At 42.2% G+C, this 21,580-nt stretch overlaps 2 protein-coding genes across 2 annotated transcripts; both read left to right on the plus strand.

The window, feature by feature from the left end:
* Positions 1–7,039: 7,039 nt before the first annotated feature.
* notum2 (notum pectinacetylesterase 2) lies at positions 7,040–15,268 on the plus strand. The gene is given in 12 exon segments (XM_056410187.1): positions 7,040–7,242; positions 7,345–8,047; positions 8,220–8,272; positions 8,840–8,935; positions 9,052–9,112; positions 10,176–10,288; positions 10,389–10,491; positions 10,774–10,970; positions 11,280–11,369; positions 12,624–12,771; positions 12,879–12,926; positions 13,885–15,268. Coding segments are annotated over 11 exon segments (1,917 nt in total). The 5' UTR covers positions 7,040–7,242; positions 7,345–7,346; the 3' UTR covers positions 14,192–15,268.
* A 1,942-nt stretch (positions 15,269–17,210) lies between these two features.
* Positions 17,211–19,209, plus strand: rps15a (ribosomal protein S15a). The gene is made up of 4 exons (XM_056409580.1): positions 17,211–17,228; positions 18,202–18,339; positions 18,502–18,581; positions 19,120–19,209. Exons 2-4 carry the CDS (start codon positions 18,207–18,209, stop codon positions 19,207–19,209), a joined length of 303 nt encoding a protein of 100 aa, XP_056265555.1. The 5' UTR covers positions 17,211–17,228; positions 18,202–18,206.
* The last annotated feature ends 2,371 nt before the right edge of the window (positions 19,210–21,580 follow it).

Consider the following 21,580-nt stretch of genomic DNA (forward strand, 5'->3'; position numbering starts at 1 on the left):
TTTACGTTCATTTCTCCGAAAACCAAAAGGAATCTGCTGAAACACTGACTGAGAAGTTGGCAACAATAATTTTGAAAAAAAGCAATAAAACTAAACTGGGTTGTAAATTTTGAGCACCAGGAATAATACAAATCCATATAAGTCGTAAAAGCTTTCGGACACAGATTGTATTGCCTCTTGGCTCGGCTGTGTGCAGACTGTCAGTCAGCAGCCGGTCTGAGGTTCATGGTAACTAACAGGCAGCACAAGGTCCATCTGTAGCATCGAGTGGCCTCTGGGGATTGAGTCGATATTGTTTCACCATAAAACGGTGCTGTAGTCGACTCACGGTATATATTTCACATTTTGTAAAGGGCACAAACACACATGGAGTTGTATTTCCCATCAGTCAATTTAAAATCACTATAATGAACCTCCAGAATAATTATCAAACAAACATCTCCCGGTCTGTGATGAGATTTGAGCGTCATCCTTTTGAGAAGCAAAGACCCTGTGACACAAGACGCAGTATTGTTCCCTTTCCCCTCGAGGACAGGGTGTACCTATCTTTGTGTATTTAAAGGTGTGCTTATATTTAAACGTACTCCAGCCGAGCGTTTTATATGCATCGTCCTGCTGTTGTAGTTGTTGTAGTTGTGTATTTTATTCAGTCAATCATTGCAATACAATATTATTCTATATAATATACAAAACAGAAAGACTGAAAAGGTATAGGTAGAAGCAAAAAATGCTTAAATATATATTCCTATCCTAAATTATTATAATCAAATAAATTAGAAAATTAATATAAAATAAAGAAAAGAAAAATAATATATATATATATGTATATATATATATCCACATACATCTTCCATATACATACGTTTCAATCACACTTATAACCCTCAAAATTTGTTTTATAAATAATCCTTTTTAAAACCGAAAACTAGTTGACCATTCTTACATCTATTTTAACTTTTTTCCATAATTGGACTCCCACAATAGAAATACATCTTCTTTTTATCCCTTTTTTTAGTCTGCAGAGTGTCCTCCCCAACATGAACAGCTTTCTTAATGTTGGACCATCATGGTGAATCGAGGTTCAAGCCGGTGGACACTCTGACGGGATTGAAAGGTAATAGTTCGACATTTTGGGAGCTGCACTTATTTGTGTTGTTGCCGAGCGTTAACTGAGAACCCCGAGAGTGGTATCATCCTTTTCATCTAACTCCCAAATAAGCATAATGTTCCAATGTGTCTTCATATTCATGCTTTAAAGTATTGATACTACATCTGCTTGTATTTCCCCATCGCAAATCTCCTTAATACAGAGAATAAGTGTCCACATTCACTTTCCATGGTTGTCCATTATGCTGAAAAGTCTGGAAACCTTCTGTATCCTGACATGATATATGGCTAAGCATGGACGTAATGATGTCATGTTGTATCTGATATTAGTAGACTGCCTCGGGCAATGAAGTTAACGCAGATCCTAACTGTCATGTCACAAAAAAGTTCATGAGCATAACACATGAATACTTCTTAGAGTATGCATTGCCTCGATCCTTTAACACGGGGTTTCCAGAGGTGAGGGGCCAATAAATCGAACTGACACGGTGGTACTTTTCATATATTTTTGATTATTTAGGTCAACAATTCACATACAGAAAATCAGCCCGACTTAGACAAGCAACTATTAATAGTAAAAATGTTTACTGTTCTTTGGTATGTCTCTACATATAAATACACCTGTAGCGTGATGTCACCATATGCGTGAGATTACTGTGTTACGGATTGGTTCTTGGTTCTTGGAGTGTGTTTCTTGCTTGTGACACAAGAATATTTCAAATTGTTCTGCTGAAATATGCCTGTGTGCACGTCCGCGTGCATCTGACTACTTCTTAGACCCATGATAAATCTTTTGGGTGACTGAGGCGTGTGTGGCCTGAAAGAGCGATAAACCACGTGTCCACATGTCTTCACAACCCATCATGCAAAGGGCTGACATCACTTCAGCTAGAATGTCTGATTTACAGCCTGCCACACTGCGGCATCTCCCAAACGTTTTGGAGAAAGATAAAACACCAAGGTCTTCGAGGAAGGTTCATCAGTACAACATTTCTCAAATGTAATCTTGTGATGTTGTTTTCTTTATATCATTACAACAAACGAGCTTGCAGAAATGAATCACAAACACAATAATGATAAAAAGAACCATGATCATGTTTCAGATATTTGACAAGTGCATGTATAATCTCTTTCTTTTTTTGCAGTTTTAGTATGTAAAATATAGAGCTATACAAACAGACCTTGTTACAAAACGAAAGGACTTTTACGTGAGTTTACACGTCAAATGTAGATGTGATTATTTATGTGCACGTAAAAATAATTGCTACAAATCACGGCCAATTAGATGGCAAACTGATTTTTTTGGAGGGTGTATAGTGTGTAAAAATGTGTTATTGTCATGTGAGGTAAACATAATATAAACACAAAATAGCATATCGACATATGTTCTATTTGATTCACCACTTTGGTCCGAACTAAAATATCTGAAGAACTATTGGAAGGATTCTCATTGAAGTGTGTGCCAGCGGATGAATCCTGTTTTTGTGATTCCCAGAGTTTCCCTCTCGCACCATCGGGGTATTGACGTTGAGGTATCTAGTGAAATGTGCACTGGATGGATTGTTTGGCCTTCACAGTGTTCCCATAACATTTGTGCAACCTCGTGGTACCATTATGTCAAAGTTGTATGTGTCCAATACTTTGGTGAATACATATAAATCTCTGGTAGCTTTCTGATTGCATATTTCTCTCGTTGACATAATAGCTCCAGCTATACCAAGCTAATTGCGTGATATTCTTTAGATCTGAGTATTTAAACACTTGGATCTTTTCTCCTTTTAGCGGCGTATCGCTAAAACCGAACAGTTTTATTTGTATATTGTTTACTTCTGCTAAAGTTAGCTACCATACATAGGCTACCAGCTCAGCAGCTAGCGATGGCTTCCTTCTCTCCCTCTCCTGCTCTCTCTTGCTCTGTGTGTCTCATGGATAGCTATTCCTCTGCCTCCCTCAATGATAACAGCACAAGCAATAAGTGTAGTTCATTTGCTAGATTGGAGGCAGTTCTCAGTGATTTAGAAGCACAGCTCCGCACCATCGAAGCTCAGACGTTAGCTACATCAGTTAGCCTGCCAGACGTTAGCTTCTGCTAGCTTTTCAGTAGCAGCCCCCAAGCAGCCGGAAGGCTGGGTAACTGTTTGAAGGAATAATAAGCAGAAGCACACGCCAACCTCTTTACGTTTCTAACTGGCTTTCCTCACTCAACAAAGTAATAAAATCAGGTTATTGGCAGCTCCATAGTGAGAAACGTGAAGCTAGCTAGCTAAAGATAAACGTAAATACAGTAAGATTGTAATACACGGCGGCGGTAATGACTCCCGACTACGCCGGTCACTAAATTGAATGTGGAATCAGTGTGTAGGCTACTTATGGCAAGACCACGCGGTAGTTTTCTCTGGTCCTTTAACCAATTTTGTAAATGTTGATATGTAGCCTATAGCCGCATGTCATCATTCAACCGCTGGTTGTTGAATTGGTGCCCAGCAAACAATGTGCGCTACGTAGATAACTGGCATACCTTCTGGGGGAAACCTGATCTGATGAGGAGAAATGGCATTCATCCCACTTTGGATGGAGGGGGTCTCATTTCTGCAAACATGACCAAGTTGATTAACGGACACATAGCTAAATTAGCAAGATGATTTCTGATTTCCATATGCAGAATGTCTGCGTTACGGTGTGGATTCTGAGGTATATGTAATGAACCCAAGATACTAAGTGCACAAGAAGACAGACATCAAGGTGACATTTGTCTGAATCTTCTCTTATCAGATGGGGCTTGAGCAGCTGTTTCCACCCGGTGCTGTGCGATAGTGGAATTGTTGATCAGGTGTGGAGACATATGTGTGGACCTCCCGTCAAAGCATATCATGGCGTGACCCCACTGCTGGTATCCATCACTGCCCTGACAGGCCTGGTGGTTCATCCAACACGACTCCAAGGCCACGTTGCTGCTCCACTGTGTCAAAAGTCCCAAAGACGAACTGATCCCCCGAGAAAACTGTATGCACCCACCCACCCCACCCCTCTTGAGAGCCTTTGGCAGGAGAACAACATTGAAGCAAAACCCTGATGGAGAAGATAATATTTTCATGGCAGAAATTGTTTAAGAGAAAAAAACGGGGCATATGCAAGTTGCGTGACTTGATATGTATTTCACTTGAGACGTGAATCTCACAATGTGTCCTCTACACCTCATTGGCTGTTTAGGATTGTGGTTTTGGTATTCGTATTCGAGGTGGAACATATTTTGCCCGGATGATGTCTGGCACGCCGATAAGGTGGACAGAGCACATCGTTTGTTTCAGGAGAGTAGGCTGCTGCACAAAACGTATTTGCTTGTCAGCTCTCCGATGCTATGCCTGTTACATCACCATCCCAACCCTCCTAAATCCAACACCTCGTATTCGTGCCATCGACCCCTCCTCCATCTCTCACACTGATGCATTGACAGCCTGCAGAAGGTTACCACGCAAGGCCTCGAGACACCTGGTTTTAGGGATAGCTTTTTCCCACCTGCTAGCCTCCTGCGATGGCCGAGCACTTCCCGCTGATCCCGCTAAGATCTGCCTGTCATCCTCACTGATTGAACGGAGAGTGTTACTCCAGCCAGGTCTCATATCTCTCGCCTGAGGCTCGTTTTCATATGGCTTGTAAAGATGCCACTCCTATCTCCTATTAATCTTTTCCTAGCAATGTGCTGCAATGCTGGTGACAACATAGATTCAGAAGGATGCTGTTGTAGATTGTAACAATTACACGCAACAGGGCAGAGGAGGCTGCAAGGCACGATTGTGGAATGCTTCACAACCTTATTGACGCATTTTTATACAAACATGTGTTTTTATTAACCTGCCTGACACTCTAAGGTTCGAATGTGTTGTTCGCGCGGTTGGATTGTGTACTTGTTACCTGTGAGTTGAACCTTTCTGTGTTGTTGTGCGGTGCGTAAGAATCCAGCACATGACTGGTGTCTCTGGTTCCCTCGTTCTTTGAAGCCATCGGCCGACACATATTCTTGCTCGCGGCCCAGGCCCTCAGGCTCTTGAGGTTGGCGATGACACGTATATTCAGCAGATAAAGTGCCCGGACCACCCTGGCTTTAGGTGTCCTGACCTTGGAGGTTGGCTGTGAAAAATAACAACACAAGGGGGAGAAAGAATGCCTCCGGTGCTGCTCACGGGGTCAAGCTGTTGCCCCGGTTGGGTTGAAGTTAAACGTGTCTCGTGAGCTCCTCACAGGTTACGTAAAAAGAGACAAAATGCAAAAGAGACAAATTTAATACACTCCAGAAGTTTGTTTGGGTCTCACTTTGTGTGTTGTAGATGCAGAGAAGGACAATGTTTCACAAGTTCGATGAGTTGAATCACTGGAGGCCGAGCACCCAAATTCACTTTAATCCATTGATCTGAAGCCTGCCGTGAAAAACGTATCATGCCGTCCAATCCCATATGAAAGAAAAACAAAATAGTAGCAATGCCATCTCTCTGTTCGTGACATTCTCGCGAAACGGTGATAGATTTACAGCAACTTCTTTTGCTTTTCAGCTATTTGAGGTATCTGTTAAACAGATTGTTGCATTGATTTCTGGGAAGACAGATGGCGGCGCATGCTTCAAGACAACTGAAGGAATGAAGAATTGTTCAGCTCGGTAGATCAAATTCAGGATGGCTATGTCCTTAGGGTACATTTTTATTGCGCGTAGGTGCATACGATCTCACAGACATATTTTTCAGTAGCTTTGTTTTTCGTTCTGGGCATAGTTGAAAGTAGATCAAATAGCTTGAAATGTTTGAATATGAGACTAAAAAATTAAAAAATTATGCCAAAGCAATGAGACAAACCTTGATAAATATGTCTGCTTTGTTTATAAACGGTAAGCTCGTTATTGCGGACAACATTACGTCCAATTGGGCAAAATTGCCAATTTCCAAGAGAATGAAAATCTTCAAGACCACAACAACAAAGACAAATGTTCTGCTACCGATTTTACTGAACACCTTTGACCTAATCATAATGTGTAGATGGTTTATTGGCTTTTTTTCTTTCCCTCTGTACTCATTCTCCTGCAACCCGGCCGCCTCAGCAGCCTCTGGCCTTCTAAGCAATCACCATTTGACGTGATTGACACGACAGGATGGTGTACATTTAATTGTTGACAATTTTAGAGCCCTTGACCTCATGAACCCTCAGCGATTAGTGGTACGTCACCCTTCAGCCATTCTTGGTGGCACGAGGCTGGATTACCAACTAGTCAAAGCGGGCCACTGCCCCGGGAGCCCCCCAAAAACACGAAGTGTGCTACATGTCAGTGACACAATTAAAATCAATTTGAAGTAGATCGTCAACTGTGATGGGTCCTGCTTCTCGTTGTTCAGAAATCAAAAAACATCAACGGCAATCTTTTTATTTATTTTTATTTCTGCGGCTTAAAAATAAGGAACTAAATCCCTTTTTTTTATAAGACGTTTTGGACTTGTTGCCACAGCCAACTGTGTCCACCATCTGTGCCTTGAGAGTGTCCGCTAAATTGTGGACCATGCGGCAACCCTTTACGGTGCTATACATTCCCACGTCGGAAAGTCTTTGAAGTGTGTACTCCAATGACCTCGGGGTCACCTACCACCCAGAAGGGCTATGCAGTTATGCTGACCATGTCGATGTTTAAATAAAAAATTCTGGCAATCAGAGATGGACGATGGAAGGGAGACGGAGAGAGACAATTGGGGGAAGGAGAGCTCGTTCTTGAGCCACAGTCACATGGGAGATAGCTAAGTGGTGTGTGTGTGTGTGTGCAGAGACTTGAAATGTGTTGAGTGTGTTATCGTTTCTCCTCGCCGCTGGACGTCCAGTACCTCCCCTCGCGGTGTGTCGTCATCGGTTTATATCAGGGTCTGGCTGGAGCTGCGACTGAAAATGGGAGGAAATCTGATCCATATGGTGGCACTATAAAGCTCACGGCCGATTTCCAGGCTCCATCAAAACCTGCTCGAGGCTTCATCTCTGCTCGTGGCCGGCAGCATCCTCTCACTACCTGATCACTGAGCTCTGAACTTCTCACTTTGTCCCTCAGCAGCACCGCTGAGCCCTGGGGTGCCTCAGCCACCGTCTTCAAAGCTGATTCATCTTGGAGAAGTAAGTCCGTTCCCTGGTTGGAAAGTGTTGGATTAAAGTAATTGAAGTATGAATGAGTAATTATGCATCGCGTGTGTGTCTGTTCTCATTGTGTTGTCTCAGACATGAAGACCCTCGGCACGGTAACTCTCTTGCTTTTGCTCTCGGGAATCTGGTGTCAGAACAACCCGAATTCTAAAGCTGGTGGCAAGTCCACCAAGAGGTCTGGTGGGAACCAAGGAGGTGATGTGCACCAGTCTCCCCCCGTAGTGGATCTGAGTCCGGGAGCAGCTGGAAGCAGTGGAAGCACTAGAGGCACCGGAAACTCTGGAAGCGCTGGAAGCTCTGGGACCATTGGGAGCTCTGGGAGCACTAGAGGCACCGGAAGTTCTGGGAGCTCTGGAAGCACTGGAAGCACTGGGAGCTCTGGGACCATTGGGAGCTCTGGGAGCACTCGAGGCACCGGAAGCTCTGGGAGCTCTGCAAGCACTGGAAGCGCTAGAGGCACTGGAAACTCTGGAACAACTGGAAGCACTAGAGGCACTGGGAACTCTGGAAGCACTAGAGGCACCGGAAGCTCTGGGAACTCTGGAAGCACGAGAGGCACTGGGAACTCTGGATCCACTGGAAGCACGAGAGGCACTGGGAACTCTGGAAGCACTAGAGGCACTGGACGCTCTGGGAGCTCTGGAGGCTCTAGAGGCACAGCTGAAGCAGGTCGGGAGGGCGCCGCAGGAGCTCGAGCAGCTGGCCGACAGACGGACGACATGAGGCTGCACTTCCTCAAGAACAACCAGGTCACATGTAACGACGGAACAGTGGCCGGGTGAGATGTTCACGATTTTTTTGCTTTCTCTTTCCCGAGGAGGAAATTATGAGATATTTGTCATTTGCTGTCTGTTTGCTGATAACAGTGATTTCTTAACGTCAGTGTGTCCATACATGGCTGCTTCATCTCCTCCCCATCTCCTCATTCCTGTTTATTTGGGGTTCTGCAGGTTTTACCTAAAGGAGTTCAGAGGAAGCCGCCGATGGCTGTTATTTCTGGAAGGTGAGTTTAAAAAAAGCCAACTGGTTAAAATAAGTCCCCAAAGGTCAGCTGGTTTTGGCGTGATGCCCCCATTGGAATTTTGATGGGGATGTCATCTTGTCCCCTCATCTTCTGTTATTATTCTCCTTTTTTTGGTTACTGCCTGTCACTTTAATAGACTTTGAATGGGGGAAATGTATGTGGAGTGTCCTTCAGCTAGATGTATGTACGGCATGCATTCTGAGTGCATCGCATTTACAAAACTATAAGCATTTTAACTGGAATTTCTTGACCAGTATATTTGATTTATTGGTGTATTATTATAAGCAGGAGAGTGTAATCATGTTTTATTTGTATGTCAAACCCCTTTGCACATGCTGAAAGTCAATCAACAAATCAGGTGCTGATAGTTTTCATATTAAAGGAATCATTTGTCTTTATTGTCCATCTCTGAGAAAAGAAAATAGTCTCGTCAGCAGACCGAGCTACAGGTGCATTCCTTTCCCTTCTCCATTCCTCAAAGGCCTCTATGGTGGGCTAACAATGTGCCTGATGTGAATGTCTAATATTAGTCTCTATTATTTGTAGGCGGCTGGTGCTGCCACAGCAAAGATACCTGCGATGCCAGGTACCAAAATATACCCAGACTTATGAGCTCATCGGAGTGGCCCCAAACAAAAAGAGGTCAGCTTTGCCTTGTTGTACAATGCATGTCGTCCGGTCCCCGTGATGTTGCTTGTTTTAACTTTCTGTGAGACACATGTGACATGTGTGTGTTCTTTTTATTTCTGCATTTACAGGAACTGGAATATTGTCTTCTCAAGCGCAGGAAAACCCACATTGGCATAATGCAAACATTGTGTAAGTGCTTGAGTCTCCTCACTGTGTATCCTCTGGTGGCGACTAGTATCACATGCAGAGAGTCTTTGTTACCTTCGCATTGAAAATGCGGAAGGTTATGTTTTGATCGCCGTGTATTTATTTATGCATTCATTTATTTATTTGTATGCGTGTTACTCGCATAACTCAAAAAGTATTAAACCGAATTGCATGAAATTTGGTGGGATGATTGGTTATTATCCGGGGACCATTTGATTAGATTTTGGAATCGATCGGGTCAAAGGTCAAGGTCATGAGAAGGTCAACATCTTCTTTTTACCATAGCATGGACAATTTCTATCCAATTGGCATGCAACTAATGCCAAAATGTTCATAATTCAATGCCCAATCTTGTGATATGCGAGGGTATGCGCTCTACCGAGTGCCCGTTCTAGTTTGTAAATGTTTGTGAGACAGAGACTTCCCCCCCCCCATGTATCATCTCATGGCAGCTAGAATATTGTTTTTTAGTTACTTTCAGCTAAACCTGAACAGCACTTTTTATTTTTTTTGTAATTAAAAGAGGGTGGCGATAGTGATAAAGTTGCAGTCTGTAAAACCAAAACAACGAGACTAAACATGTCTCGTTGTTTTGGTTTGACAGAAGAGACGCCCTTCATTGAGGAGAGGTGGAGTTGTTTTGATGGTTTCACGCTTTCTTCTAACAGTAAAATATTTTTAAGGAACAGCAGCCAAAACTTGTGCACAAAGTGCACTTGAACATGTAAGTGTTGCTTAGATTTAACACATTGTTCAATTTCTTGAGTTCAAAGTGACAAACGAGGCACCAGTGTAAATCACAGAAACTAACTTGTGTATGAAAATGAGCAGAAACATACATGAGGCACATGGGCTGCAAAATATAATATTTTTAATACGCAATCAATTAATTATACCAGGTGACAATTTGAGAAAACAGAAAAATATATATATATATTTATTTCCAATGGCACATTTTTATCTTTCTGTTCATTATAATCCGATAAAGCCCATATACAGACATTGTATTGCATTTAACAAATGTTGATCGTCTCTTTCCCTGCAGATTCATCCCTTACTGCTCCAGTGATGTATGGAGTGGCATGGGGGTTGCCCCGACCCCTCCTCCAAGGTCCCGGCAAGGCAGGGAGAAAGACAGCGATGGAAATACTAATGCGAGTAAGTTTTCATCAGATCCTTCAAGTTTTTTCTTCTTCTTCTTCCTCCTCCATGTGTCGTATTCTGCTCCTAGTCATTTGATGTGTGTATTTGTTATCAGCGGAGTACACCTTCATGGGATCCCTGATTATCCGCGAGGTCGTCAAAGACCTCATTCCCAAAGGAATCAAGCAGGCCAAGGTTGTCATGCTGTCTGGCACCAGGTGAGTTTGTTTTATCGCTCTGCAGCCGACCACTTTTGGACACAAGCCTGCATCCTCTGGACCATCTGGACCATCTTCATGCCCAACATCAAACCAGAGACGCTCTATTGTGGGTGCTTCCTCCTGTCAACAATAAAGACATAATGTCTATTAAAGGGCCTCGCCAGCATAGTTGTTCGCACTCTGCGAAGACCTAAAACGAGATCCACTGTCTAGCTGTTATCATGATACCCCGAACAATAATGGCCACACTATTGATTGAATGTCTTGGCTCTCCCGCAGTGCGGGAGGAACGGGTGTTTTGCTGAACATCGAGCGGGTGGCCGGTCAGCTGGAGTAGCTCGGCGCGGCAGACGCTCAGGTCCGAGGCCTCGTGGACTCGGGGTGGTTTCTCGAGAGCAAACAGCCGAGATCGCCCATCTGCCCCGAGACTATTTCCTGCTCGCCTGAAGATGCCATCAAGATCGGACTCAGGTTAAGTCATGCATTCTTCAGTCAGCCCATATAGATTGTAAAAACACATTCATAGGCCAGATACAGAAAACATCTCACCTTTGCCGGACCAAATATAACAGTCCTTCTTATATTAGTTTTTTTGTATTATGTATTAATTTGTATTGTGAAAGCGATTGAGCAATATAAGTACAGGACTGTCTCAGAAAATTAGAATATTGTGATGAAGTTCTTTATTTTCTGTAATGCAATTTTTAATATTAACACCTGCAAGGGTTTCCTGAGCCTTGACAAACACTCAGCTGTTATAAATCTTTTTTTTAACTTGGTCTGAGGAAATATTAAAATTTTATGAGATAGGATTTTAGAGTTATATATTGAAGGTGTGTGCTTCTTTGGGCACAAACTGTACTCGACCTTGACCTGTGAGTGCTGGCTGGAGGCCTCCTAGGGTGATCATGATGAGTGGAGTGACTCTTGAAAACACACCTGTTCAGTCCCTCGGTTCGAAAAACTCGTCCTGTGGTGTTGCTGCTTGCAGAGAAACACACCTGGCGCCTGGCGATACATCACACATCCAAGTCCCAGGTACTCTGGGTCAGAAACAGGAATAGGCTGGCACACATGAGGAAAAAAAACACACCAGGAACAGACCGAACATATTACAATTAAATCATGATAGAATTGAAAGCTCAACCATGAACGAACTTTACTCCAGAATATTTTTATTTGAAGGCAACAATGCCTTCATCAGAGCGTTTTTCAGCTGCTCACTGAATCTGGATGCAACGCTGATGAGAGCCAAACAAATACATTTCAAAACAACACATTTGCTTTTAGTAAGACTAAAACAATGAGCTTATATAAGGTATAAAGCTCCATAGAGCTGAGGGGAACAGTAGTGACCCGTTTCTCATTGCACATATAGCCATCTGACCCATTATTTGCATGAATATGTTGATTAGAGCAGTGGTTCTCAAATGGGGGTACGTGTACCTCTGGGGGTACATGAAGGCACTCCAGGGGGTACGTCAATTATAAGATATATATATATTCATTATTTTATTTATTATTTATATATATATAAAAAATTAGGATCCATTAAAAAATCCTTTAAAAATTGTAAATATTCAATGATATACACATGTGTAAGTTTATAAACTGAATTGTATATATTTTATATATATACATATATATATACATATATATATATACATATATATATATATATATGTATATATATAAAAAATTAGGATCCATTAAAAAATCCTTTAAAAATTGTAAATATTCAATGATATACACACATGTAAGTTCATAAACTGAACTGTATATATTTTATATATATATACATATATATATATATATATATACATATTTATACATATATATATATATATATATATATATATAAAATTAGGATCCATTAAAAAATCCTTTAACATTTTTTTATATTCAATGATATACACAAGTGTAAGTTCATGAACTGAATTGTATATATTTGATATAAAATCAGACACTGATGACACAACGATGTGTATAACAAATAAAAGTTCAACCCAACATGCTTTGTGCTGGTTAGGGGGTACTTGGCTGAATGAAATATTTCACAGGGGGTACATCACTGAATCAAGGTGGAGGACCACTGGAGCATCTTTCAAACTAAACTCTTTCCCCTGCAGCTCCTCTGTTTGTCGTGCAGTGGCTGTTCGACGAGGAGCAGCTGAGAGTGGAGAACATCTACATGGGGGGACAGAGTCTCTCTGAGGAGCAGTGGCAGTACATTCAGAACCTGGGCAGAGAGCTCAAGATCTCCCTGAGAGATGTCATGTAAGAAAACTGATATTTAATCAATCTAATAAGCACCGTGTTCAAATTAAAGACGGACCGGATTTCGAGAGATGTCCGTATTCTTCTTTTTTTGGGGTGTTTTTCAGGGCAGTGTTTGCTCCGTCCTGCCTCTCCCACACAGTGATTACCAAAAGGTAAGCCTGAATACATGTGACTTCTTTTGAATGCACTTTCATGCATTCCTCCCTCACGTTATCCTGAAATCTACTCGTAGTCTCTACCTGGTGAGCTCGTGCTGCTTTGTCATCACGCCACATTCTTCACGTCACCAAAATGCCATTTCAGACTTTCCCTCACCGTCGGTACACCCTTACACTCATTATTTAGCCGCACGGATAGATATATTGACGGGTCGGTGCTCGGTTTACAGAGTCAGGCTGCGAAGTTAAGTGTATTCAATGAGGGTGAAGATTCTTTATGGGAGGAGCTGAAGGTCCAAGGTCATTGGAGGTCGTTTTGCAGTTGCTGCTCTGTGACGTAACACTTGCTGCAATAATATGTTGCAGAATAATTTAAAACTCAAAGTACACGTACTGCTTTTAAATATAAAATGAAAGAAATGGAGGCAGGTTTCCAAAAATGTCCATTAAATTAACTCTGTTATGTCACCGTCTCATAACTTTTAGTTTCTTTTAACTCGCCTTGTTCTGTGTTTTTACTACGTGTTTCTTATGTTGCTGCCTTTCCTTTCCAGGTTAATCTCGATGGGATTCACCTGGTTAATTAAAGGTTTAAATAAAAAAAGTTCACCTATATATGCGAACCTTTGTATACTCTGCATGTGCATGAGCGAAAGCCAAATAAAATATCCAAAAACATCCCGAGCTGCAGCCTGGTTATCATGCAGCTATAACTTTCTTAGGATAAATAAAAGGTTTAAATAATAATAATACAAAATAAAATGATGAGCCAAAAGTGGCCAAAGCAAACTGCAGATCTTGTGATCGACCCAGGAAATCATTGATGACACTTTCCTGGTCTTTACTTTTCTTTCTGCCACCTTTTCACTCCACTTTTTCTTCTTCTTTCTCTCACCTTTGCGCATGTTTATTTCTAATCCCTATAACTTCCCTCTCTTGTTGTTTCTTCCAGCAACTGGATAAGTTTCCACGTGAAAGGCACCTCTCTGCCACGGGCGCTGCACTGCTGGGACCGGAGTCTGGAGGCGGCCCGCCACAACAGAACCCCAGCCAAAGGCTGTCCTTTCCACCTGGTGGACTCCTGCCAGTGGCCCCAGTGCAACCCCACCTGCCCGGCCTTGGTGGACCGGGCCACGCAGCAGGAGCTCACCTTGCTCCAGATGATGGTCGCCATGGGCCTCGACCTCCAGAAGCTGGGTCTGGATCCCCAGGGAGATGCAGAGTCTCTGGCCAGCATGGTTACTAGCAACGGTGGCTAAATGTAAAATAAAGTGTATCGAAGCTCGAGCTATATGCAAAAAGGCTTAATAGAAGAAATAATGTGTTGAAATTGTAATGTAACCATCGAATTAGTACAGGAATCGTCTCGTGCTGCTCAGTGTTCCATTGTGTGCTTCATGTGTCTGTTAATGTGGTGACCGGTGGTGGTGTCACTGGGTCGGAGTGGTTTGGCCGTCCCTCTACTGGACACGAGAGGGAACAGCGCTTAGGTCCAACTCAAAGGTGTTTGAGTTGTGCTGGTTGAATAGTTTTGACAGGCACACGTACTGACGGCTCTCTCCTTCAACACACTTTCATCGCGATCACAGGAAAATCAAACTTCAGAGCGTAGCAGTAGAGTTGATGTTTAATGAATAGAGGCTCCTTCAAAAATATCAGCACCTGTTGCTTTGACAAGGCTCATGAAAAATAAACATTTGCACACACTATACTATCGTAGGTTAACATTTTAATATGCTTTAAAGAAAGATGTATGTACTGGGAAGTACTTTCTACCAAACAGTCGATAGTTTTCATTCAATATCAGTTATTCATGTGCCAACTTTTGATTATTCTGATTTGGATTCAGACTAACCTGATAATGTTTTTTTACAAGTTCAAAAAGACACTGGTTGTGATTTCTGCGACTCAGTTTTAGTCTCTCGCTCCCGATGGTGAATGTGCACGGTGTTCTTCTGTAAAGGCCGGCAGGAGTTCAACTATTTAAAATGTGCCGTCTGCATTAAATTAATATAATCGCCTTAAAAACAAACAACGCTGTGGTTATTTACCGCTCAGTGGTCAGGACCACGAGGGACATGCATGGACATATGTCAGGCTACGTATTGCAATCCTTAATAGTTCTCAATATTGGCAACTTATGGCTTCTTTCCCAAATGGTGTGCATGGCAAGGCATTTTCAGATGTGACTGTAACTGTGTGTTATATTTTCATCGAGGTGCAGTAATAACAAATGATAATAATGTGACAATAACTGTTCCTGCTGTTAAGAAGCATCAGACTGAGTTGTTGCTCATGTTGAAACAGGGAATAAAGATTTTAATTGGCTCTGACAACATGGACTCATGTTTGTTTGATTCTCTTCATTTTAATACAATTGTTTGAGCTATTTATTTTGACATTTGTATAGTTTGATTGTAAAGTAATATTGATTAATCATCGCCTACTTAGGTTATATTTTGATATGTTAGAAGAGTTTTCTGATGATAGTTATAGTTTAGTTTAATACATTGTGATTGTTGTTTAAATGCATTTAGTTTTAGGATTGGTTCACTGGGCACCCGTGGTTATAGGTGTGGGTAGCTTCAGGACCTCTTCTGTTTTACAGATATTGTGCTTTTGGAAAAACTCACAAACAAAGACCCCCGAATTTACAATTCTTATTGGAAAATAAAAGGAGAACATTCAACGTGTCCACTTTCCTTTGCTGCCAAATGACAACATCATATCCTCTTTTTTTCACTGGAATGTACTAGGCATAAAGCAATGAATAGGCTTGTTTTCCATATCTTTCAGACCTCCTCCCCCTCCACGCTCCAACCCGTTGCCTCAGGTCCGCCGGCACAAACACTCTGAAGATCATCAGGACCAAGCGCCGGACCTGGGGTGACCGCGCCTTCTCGGCAGCTGCACCCCCTCTGGAACGCTCTCCCCGACCACATCCGTCAGGCTCCCACCCTACCTTTATTTAAGCAAGCCCTCAAAACACCAGTAGGGGCGAGATCCCCCTAGCGACGCTGGCACTCAGTGGCACCTCAGTGGGCAGTCCTTGGCAAGTGCTGTGGCAGTGCCCGCAGCACTCACTCAGCAGCGACAACTCACTCCACTGCACCTCCACTGGCACACCTCAGTGGCAGCAAGTGCCACAGATACAGACAGACTTAGATTTTTAATAATATTTTAAAATACTTAATAAAAATATGCAATACGATATTGCTGTACAAATATATTGTACTATATTGAATATTGTTTTTGCTACTCACGTCACTCACTTGTCTAAAGTTTAAGCACTGGCACAAGTGACACACTTGTGCCGCACTTGCCATCAGTTGCCAGCAGTTGCCAGCAATATTCAATATAGTACAGCAGTATTGTACAGCAATATCGTATTGCATATTTTAAGTAAGTCTAAAAAAATACATTATCTGTGTCTCTGGCACTTGCTTGCACTTTGCCACTGAGAGGCCACTGAGGTGGTGTGAGGGTGCAGTGAGGGTGCCAGTGAGTTGTCGCTAGTACTGGGCCCGGCGCACTGACACCCCACAGACTTGCCACTGAGGTGCCACTGAGGTGCCAGTGAGGTGCCAGTGAGTTGTCGGTGCCAGTGATTGCACTCGCCCTCTCTCCAAAACACACCTCTTCCAAATTGCTTTCACCTGCTAATCCCTTACCCTGATACGACTCATACAGCTTCCCCAGTTTGTTTTCCTTTCTTTACGTTACTGTTCCTGTTTGTTCGTCTTGTCTGCTATCTTTGTTCTGTCTGTCTCTTGTTCCCTGTAAAGCGTCTTTGGGTATTTTAAAAAGCGCTATAGAAGTCCGAATTATTATTCTTATTATAGTTTTTTAAATGCTGAAAATTAATATTTGTTTGCCCTCAACAGGGAATATTGCTCTGGATAAGAACATTTTAATATGATTGTAAAATACATTATGCATGGTAATGAATACAGATGTATGCATGCAATTGTACACCCATACTCCTGGGAGGCGCTGGTTTAATTTTGACACATATTTGGCAAGTCCTGCACGTAAACCGGGTTGCAAATATTTCGCTTTTTCCGAAAAAACTCTTTTTGGAAGCCACATTACCGGAAAACATGTAACGTGCAAATATTGTCTTAACCGTTTTTACATTTGCACAGCGGGTGTGCAGTGCGTTTCTTATCGTAAACATAAATACGGTGATTAAACGGCGGCGTCGTTCATCTCAACTTTTAAAAAAAGTCTTGGATTATTTCCCATAATGCACCGCTGTTCGCATCCACTTCCTCTTTCCGCCATATTGCAGAACCGGTAAGATGCCTGATTCCACTGCCACTCTCAATCTTTAAAGTATCTTAAGCATCTGAATGTCAAATGTTCCATTTATGTGATCATCTCGAAGCCAAAGTGCTTACGAATGATTTGTGGTCATTATCGCTTCGATTAACGAGACGAATTAAACACAACTGGACCACCAACGGTCGCCGAAGCGGTCCCTCTGCTCGGCCCAGGGAATCGGTGCGTTCAGGGACGCCTGGAACTGTTAGCTTTGAAACCGCGGGAGTGTCTTTTTACTCCAAATGAACGAGACGTAACACGTTCTCTTGTTAAAATGCGAGTGTAATGTCTGTTGTCCGAGGTCGACACGTCGTTGAACGCTGTATCTGGCTGAAGGGGAGGGATGCTTCGCTACTTTGTCAACGTAACGTAGTCGGCTAGGTGTCGTTAGCTTCTCTGTGCTCATGAAGGACCGACCATGCTTTGTTGAAATCGTACTTATTCGGTGTTACGCGGAACAAAATTGCGAGCTGCACCGACTTTGCGTAAAATTCGGCTCGAATCTGGTAAAATAGCCTCCGGAACTCACAAAATATTAGCCTAGTTGCTAGTAACGTTACCTGTGTGAGAAATTCTCTCGTCGTGACAGGCAAAGGGCTTCACAATACTTTGATCATTGGACTTAATTCGCATGTTCTTCACTTGTATATTCATTTCCAATATATAATGACGGTCAAACGTCATCTTTGGTGTCATAGTATGGAGTGTGATGCTCCTTTTTTAAGTAAAAAGTAAAATGCTCCAGCTCAGAGGTTCATTAATCCACGTTGTGAAAACACAAGTATTCCTCTCCATAGAGGGTGAAGCAGAGTGTAATACCACTGTAATGAAGTGGTGTGTGCATACTGTTCACATACAGTGGGACGTGGAGCTATGCACAGCGTAGTTTGTTAACTCTGACTCACACATATCACTCTAATCATCTCATCTCTCTATTTGTCTGCAGGCATCATGGTGCGCATGAACGTTCTCGCAGATGCTCTGAAATGCATCAACAATGCTGAGAAGCGTGGGAAACGCCAGGTCCTCCTCAGGCCCTGCTCCAAGGTTATTGTGCGCTTCCTAACCGTCATGATGAAGCACGGTGAGTGACCGCTTGTTTTCAGATTTTCATTGAGGCGTGTTTTTGGTATTAAACACTAGGCTAATCGTGTGGCAGTGCTTTCTTCTGTGCATTGTGTACGGTTGTAAAGCCGGATGCACCTGACCGTTAATAGTATTCTCTTCTTTGTCGTCGTTCCTCCAGGTTACATTGGTGAGTTTGAGATCATTGACGACCACAGAGCTGGCAAAATCGTCGTCAATCTCACAGGCAGGCTGAACAAGGTAAAATGTCTTTGTGGATCCAGCTACACCACTTGGTGTAAGATGATTTCACTTAAATCAGGGTTCGTACGGTCATGGAAAACCTGGAAAAGTCGTGGAATTTTAAAATGCTCATTTCCAGGCCTGGAAAAGTCATGGAACAAACTTAAATCATAAAAGTTTTTGGAAAAGTCATGGAAATGTTATAATCACGTGTTCATTTACGTCGAGTTTGAAATAATCAATTTGTTTTTTAAAGAAAGACGCTCAAAATATAAGCCGGCGTACGCTCTCGATACGCAACATTTTCATGTTTATACTGAGATTTCAGTGTGGTCATGGAAATCCATTGATCAAAATGTGTAAGAACCCTGTTAAATGCAATGTTTTATTTGTCTGGCTGCGTACGGATTAACATAAATTACACTACGAATTAAACATAACTCATTGATGTTAAAGAGTGCCTTGTTTTCAAAGTGGTTAATGCAACAGGGGAATGCTCACGCCTTCAGATGCTGCATCTTGCTCTATGTTAACAATGTGTTTTTGTGTCTTTCAGTGTGGAGTGATCAGTCCACGTTTTGATCTCCAGCTCAAGGATCTGGAGAAGTGGCAGAACAACCTGCTGCCATCAAGACAGTTTGGGTGAGAATTGTATTCACTGACCTTTGTGTATATTGTTTAATATATGGTGTGTGCATAACTCGAACCTGAATGATGGCATTGATGTAGTGCTCGACCTTAAATCCGCCAGTCTTGCTCAGAGTGGGCTTGGTTTGCAGCTCATCTTGCCTGCTAGATGCTTTCTGTTGCTTTGTGGTCCTTCGGAAATAAGTTAATTTAGTTTTCTCTCAAGAGATTTGAAGATATTGTTCATGAGTTTGTTTCTCAGAATCCCAATTTGCTGTATATTGGAATAGTTTTTACTGGAGAAACACTTGGAGGGCAGGTCGCCCTGTTTTTATTTATCTAATGACAATTACTGTATCGTCATTTGTAAACAGATTAGCTCATATTATCTGAGAAGACACGAGTTGCTCGTCGACCGCTGCATTGATCTGTTAGGTGGTCATTCACTCAGCTGTACATTTCTGTGCCGGTTTTCCTGTGCTTTCCAAACGGGGAAGTATGAGGACCGCATCTAAGTCACTAACATTACTTAACACACCATAAGGATGTATTTATACTGCATGTGTAGCTTCATCATCAACGTGCGTTAGGTCGGATATAACATTATTTTTATAATGATGGGAAATTCCATTGATAAAACCTTTTATATTTAGGCTGTTTCTGAGATTGCCGTGAGGTTGCTTCATGAAGAACTTACACCATAGAAATATATTATTTTTGGGGCCAGAGCAGTGGGCCTATTTTTTTAAATATTTGTTAACTAATAGTTGGGGCTAGGTTAGACGCCTCACTCCCGTAGTGGTTCTGTCCCAAATGTTTATTGCTGTACGTGTTTCAGCGCAATCTGTTAATCGGTTAAGAATCGTCAGACCGTCTAAAGAGCGTACACGCTCGAGCGTTCATCAAACAACCTGGATGTGGTGAGGCAATTAAACGGCTTTCACAAATGCAGACTGCCTTTTACAAAGCAAAAATAATTATGTAAACATCAAATCTCCAGGAAGAGGTGTTTTTTTGTTTGTTGTTTTTTTGCTGTGGTGGCACTTTACGCTCTTTGCTGTGTTCCAGACAAAGATGGCAACGATGCTGCAGTTACAGATAATAGAAATCGGTGTTTTCCATGACCCTGCGGCCACATTGAAATTGATTTAGCAAAACCTTTTTGTTCAAGCCACTGTTGACCACTGTAGAAAAGTTGTTTTCATGTTTCTAGGAAGCTTTGAGATTCACCGCGTTGACGCCACAAGTTGGACGTTTTCTCCTGCGTGCAGCGATGCTCTAAAATATGCTTTGCAGGCGTCCACTTCCTGTATGACACGATCTGATAAATTCCCTTCATTAGGATTTTGTTAACGCATTGTGTCAAGAAATGGCCAAAGCAATGGAAAAATCACACAACTCAAAATGGCCGACCTCTGGTAAAGCTTAGAGCGTAGTCCCAAGAGGTTTACATTTTGTATTTGTCGGAATTTTGTAGCGGGCGATATCAAATTGTATAGTACGACCACATTTGGGAGAGTAACTGCGTGCTAGGTTTGGGTGTGTTTTGAGGGTTGAAGCATTCTATTTATTGTGTAGCATTATTGCCTAGGACTATGAGGAAATACATATATAAAGCACCTCAAACATTAAAGAAATTACCGATTTCTTTAAACATTTAGGACTTTTACTTTGAAAAATGTCCTAATTGATACATTAAAATTGTTTGATTGCTATTGTAGGTTGTATTTCAGTTATGTATGGTACACATCTGCATTATTCATTTCCTGAAACTCAGGACTTTTTTTTAACATACAAAAGTCTGACTTATTTTTATAACTCTTCCTTGGTAGAGTAAAAATGTTTTAATGTTAGCGTAATTTAAGCTAAATCTCAGAAACGATCTATAAAGATACAAAATCAGTTCATTGTTTACTTTTATATGCTAGTGTATGATTTGTCGACATCTAATTTTGAAAAACGGATGTTTAACGTGGTTCTTTCCGCTAACTGCAAAACCGTATGTTGTCACTTAGATCCTTCCGCTAACTTTATCAAAACCCTCGTGGTCCCGATCTAATGTGTTTACCGTCAGCATCAGTCTATAGGGGCTCAGACATGTGAGTGTCGGCTGAGTTGACCCAGAGATTCAACTCGGGGGACGGGGACGCCGATCGGTGCGTGAGGATCCCCTCGCGGTCCTCTCACTCTGCGGCCCTCGCCGGGCGCATCGTCTCCGTTGCGATGCGCTGCGATTGAAACGTCTGATAGTTCTCCAGATGTTACGTCATCTGATCGGCCGTTTTGAGAACGGCGCCGATCAGATCGGTGCATCCCTAAAAGTTTCATATATGTAGCTCAAATGTAGCGCTGGTTCTGCATAAATTAATATTTATACTGGGCGTATTGAG

The sequence above is a fragment of the Pseudoliparis swirei genome, chromosome 24 (assembly GCF_029220125.1).
Source record: "Pseudoliparis swirei isolate HS2019 ecotype Mariana Trench chromosome 24, NWPU_hadal_v1, whole genome shotgun sequence".
Classification (NCBI taxonomy): Eukaryota; Metazoa; Chordata; class Actinopteri; order Perciformes; family Liparidae; genus Pseudoliparis; species Pseudoliparis swirei.